This window comes from Musca domestica, unplaced genomic scaffold, assembly GCF_030504385.1.
Source record: "Musca domestica strain aabys unplaced genomic scaffold, Musca_domestica.polishedcontigs.V.1.1 2, whole genome shotgun sequence".
NCBI lineage: Eukaryota > Metazoa > Arthropoda > Insecta > Diptera > Muscidae > Musca > Musca domestica.
In genome coordinates, this window is record NW_026712249.1 from 26,085,879 (window position 1) to 26,089,744 (window position 3,866).

The 3,866-nt window shown below is 35.9% G+C and overlaps 1 protein-coding gene across 1 annotated transcript; it reads left to right on the forward strand.

Annotated features, from left to right (window-relative positions):
- Window positions 1-449: 449 nt before the first annotated feature.
- Window positions 450-1,250, forward strand: LOC101888403 (achaete-scute complex protein T3). The gene is given in 1 exon segment (NM_001309029.1): window positions 450-1,250. A coding segment is annotated over 1 exon segment (801 nt).
- The last annotated feature ends 2,616 nt before the right edge of the window (window positions 1,251-3,866 follow it).

Consider the following 3,866-nt stretch of genomic DNA (forward strand, 5'->3'; position numbering starts at 1 on the left):
CATAACAGAGATCGCCTGAATTGGGCATAGAAAATTGAGAAACCCTCTGTAGACCCTTACAATGTCAAAGGGCAGGTAGAAAATCTAACTGCAAACGAACAACAATAACAAACCCTTATTCTCTTCTCATGGTGAGTACAAATAGAGAAGCAACAGGACGAAAGGTATCATTGTGGAATACGATTCCAAACAGTAAACAACACAACCCAACAAAATTTCATTACTCACTACAAGAAATACTTGCTCGCTCTCAACACAAGAAGAACAACCACCACCAAACAACGAACTACAACTTGAAGCTATCAAACACATAATTTGCGATAAAAGAGTTCAGTTCGTTTTGAAAGATCGTCCAGTAAAGACATCACAGCGGATTACTTGTAACAATTCTGTGGATTATTTTTGCTAAAGAAAACTCACACACGTACTCACAGCAAACTACGCAAAAAATGGCCAGCGTTTGCATGTCACAAAACAATTACCAACAGCCACAACACCATTTCCAAATTATCAACGGCAACATGATGATGTTGCCCCAACATCAGCAGCAACAACAACCAATGGCTCCCCATCACATGCAGTATGTCAACAAATTGCAACCCATTGCTCCGGCTCAACCCAAGGTTTTGGGTACCAGCAATTTGCAAAACATCCAACCTGCCCTGCCAGCTGCCGGCGGTCCCATTATGGAAAAGAAGCGTTACACCTACAACAACATGCCCTATGGTGAACAATTGCCCTCTGTGGCTCGTCGCAATGCCCGTGAGCGTAACCGTGTCAAGCAGGTCAACAACGGTTTCTCCAACTTGCGCCAACACATCCCTCAATCCGTCATCAATGCCTTGTCTTCGGGTGGTCGTGGTGCCAGCAAGAAATTGTCCAAGGTTGATACCCTACGCATTGCCGTTGAATATATCCGTGGCTTGCAGGATCTCTTGGAATCATCTGAAAACACTGCTCCCAACACCACCGGCATCTCATCCACCCCCTTGAACTATGATGACTCCAGCAATGATGGCAGCAACTATGGCTACTCCTCCATGGGCAGCCCAGTCGACAACCATGCCTACCACATGACTCACTCACCCACCTCCTCCTATTCTGATTCTGATGTTTCAGTCAATGCTGCCAACAGTTTTGTCACCCCCTTGAAATTGGAAGAACCCGATCATGATTTCAAATTCGAAACTTTCGAGGGTGGTGATGATGAAGAGCTCTTGGACTACATTTCCTCGTGGCAAGATCAATAAGGAGTTCAACTTGGCTCCTTATCATCTCTCAGCTTGAAATACACCCGCCTTCATCAAATACAAAACAAAAACCAAACAACACACGTTTGACCAGTGACTCGTACCATGTGTCTCAGATCGACTCTCGTTTAGTCGTCCACATACCGCGAGCACTTCTACTCCTCCTCCCCAAACAACTGGCTCCTTGGCTAAGTACCAGTCGTCTACATTGTGTACATAAATCGTCTGTAAATATTTGGCTCCACTCAATGAAGCAGTGCCTTTGAGTATTATTAACCTTAGAGCATTTACAATTTTTTAATTATTATTATTTTTTAATTTTTATGGAAGACAATGATTTAAAATTTTATTTTTATTTTTTTATAATTTTAAGTTTTTAATTTTAAACGGAAGACACTAAACTAGTATTAAGAATGCAAAACACTTTTTGTTATATTTAAACAAAAAAATATTTATTTAAAAAAAATACAAACAACAATTTAAAAAAACCAAATTTTTCAATAATCTTTTTATTTTGGGAATTTTAAATAATTGGGAAATTTAAAAATTACTTTACATTTAAAAAAAAAAACAAAAAAAAAAAACTGCAAAAAAATTGAAAAAAAAAACATTTCAAGGACATGTAATATTAGAAAGTCTAAAAAATTGTGCCCAAATTCACGCCTTCTTTATGAAGTTATTAAAAAACAATTAGATTTTACTCTACCAGAAAGTTGTCCATTAAACCACAAAAGCTTATTTTTAACGTAAAGCTTCTTGAATCTATACAGCAAATATTTCAATAATTTTAATAACATTTTTAGCTACTAAAATTAAAAGGAAGATTATATTTTGAGATTACTTAAAGATAATTCTTAATTCTGGTCCCGGAAGATTTTGACATAAAGTTTTTGAAAAGGAATTTCTTTGAAAATATTTTTTCATGGAAAAAAATTGGTGATTTTTCAAATTAAACATTTTTACGAATATTAAAGAGATATCATCGAATCTTAATTGACCCGGAAATTTTTGACAAATATAAAAATTTTTAGTGTTAGAAATAATTTTAGAATGACAACTATTCCTGACACTGAAGATTTTTACCACGATCTTGAGACATTTATTTTTTAAAACAAATCTACAACTTTCACACAGAAATATATTTAAAACAAGTAAGCAAAGGCTATAGTCGTGCGGGGCCGACCATGTGATACCCTACAACACTACAATATTTTAGAAGCCCCCTTATATCCAGATCGATTTTGGAAGATTGAGATTTTGAAATTATGTCACGAGTCATTGACCAGGGACATTTGCCCAATATTTAAGCACTCCGTCATACTGTAAGTTGTTGTGGTCCATTTTCCATCCAAAATGCTAGAATCCTTTCCTGTCCTTAACTCTCCTCTCAGGCGTGTCTATTGGCTTCAATTGTGTGATCAGGCATTTTTTTCTGCTTTTGGTTCATTTGAACCCCTAAATATTTTGCGATCATCTCCAAAAGCAAGAAGCCCCTCTGTATCTCTAAATTTAGACTCATCAATATGATTTGCTTGTCTACGATATTTGGCTATATACGTCAACGAAATCAGCATAAAAAGCCAGAAGTTCGGCTTTTGTGTATTTCGGATATCGCCTGTAAGTAATGCTGGAATTTTTTCACACAAAAGTAGTGGTTCATCCTACTCGCTGTCCTAAACACTAACTTCGTGCATGTCCTTTGGTTTCTATTTGTGACCAAAATCAGGAACATTTTTAGTTGTTGGTCCATTTCAAATATATTGCGGACATCTTTAAAACCAATAGGCCTAGCCCTTTTGAGCCTAACCCTGCACTTATGAAAATTTTCGTGAGGATTGGACGATAATTGCAATCTGTATATAATAACCCCAACCTGTGTTGTAAAGTGGAAAAATTTTACAAAATACACACTTTAATATTATAAGTCAAATTGAAAAAATCGCATGCGATAAAAAATATGAAAAAAAAAATAAAAATATGTCACAAAATACTACAAAACCTATATTAACCTCTTTATTGACACCTTTTTATACGATTTTTTTAGATTTTATACTTTTATGCCAAGAGGGCGTTCTGAATTGATAACATTTGTCAAAATCGGTCCAGCCATGCTTGAGATATAAAAATTATAGCTAACATTCTCTTCCTTTGTGTAGACACATTGTATATTTTTCGCTATATATATCCGATATATTTACTATCGGCATCGACGTAACGGTCAGAATTGACGCGTTCGTCTATTTATGATTTCGTCGGGATTAAAAATATTCGCGGTTTAATGGAAAATTTGATTTTTATTTAACACAAATGTTATGGTCTATTTCACCCACTAAATATTACCCGATGATCATCAAAATTGGAAGACTTCTAGCCACCCCTAAGCTCTAGCTCCATGCTAACTTCTGCTTCGATTGGTCCATAATTGCAACCTGTAGAGCAACTGAAAAATCAGAATTATTATTCAGTTTTTGGTCCATTTCAACACCTAAATATTATGCGATCATCTCCAAAAGAAATAGGGTTCTAATCTGGACTCAGTCATACCTTCATTCTAAATTTCATGAAGATCGGGCCATAATTGCGACCTGTAGAGTGATTACAAATTAACATTGACAG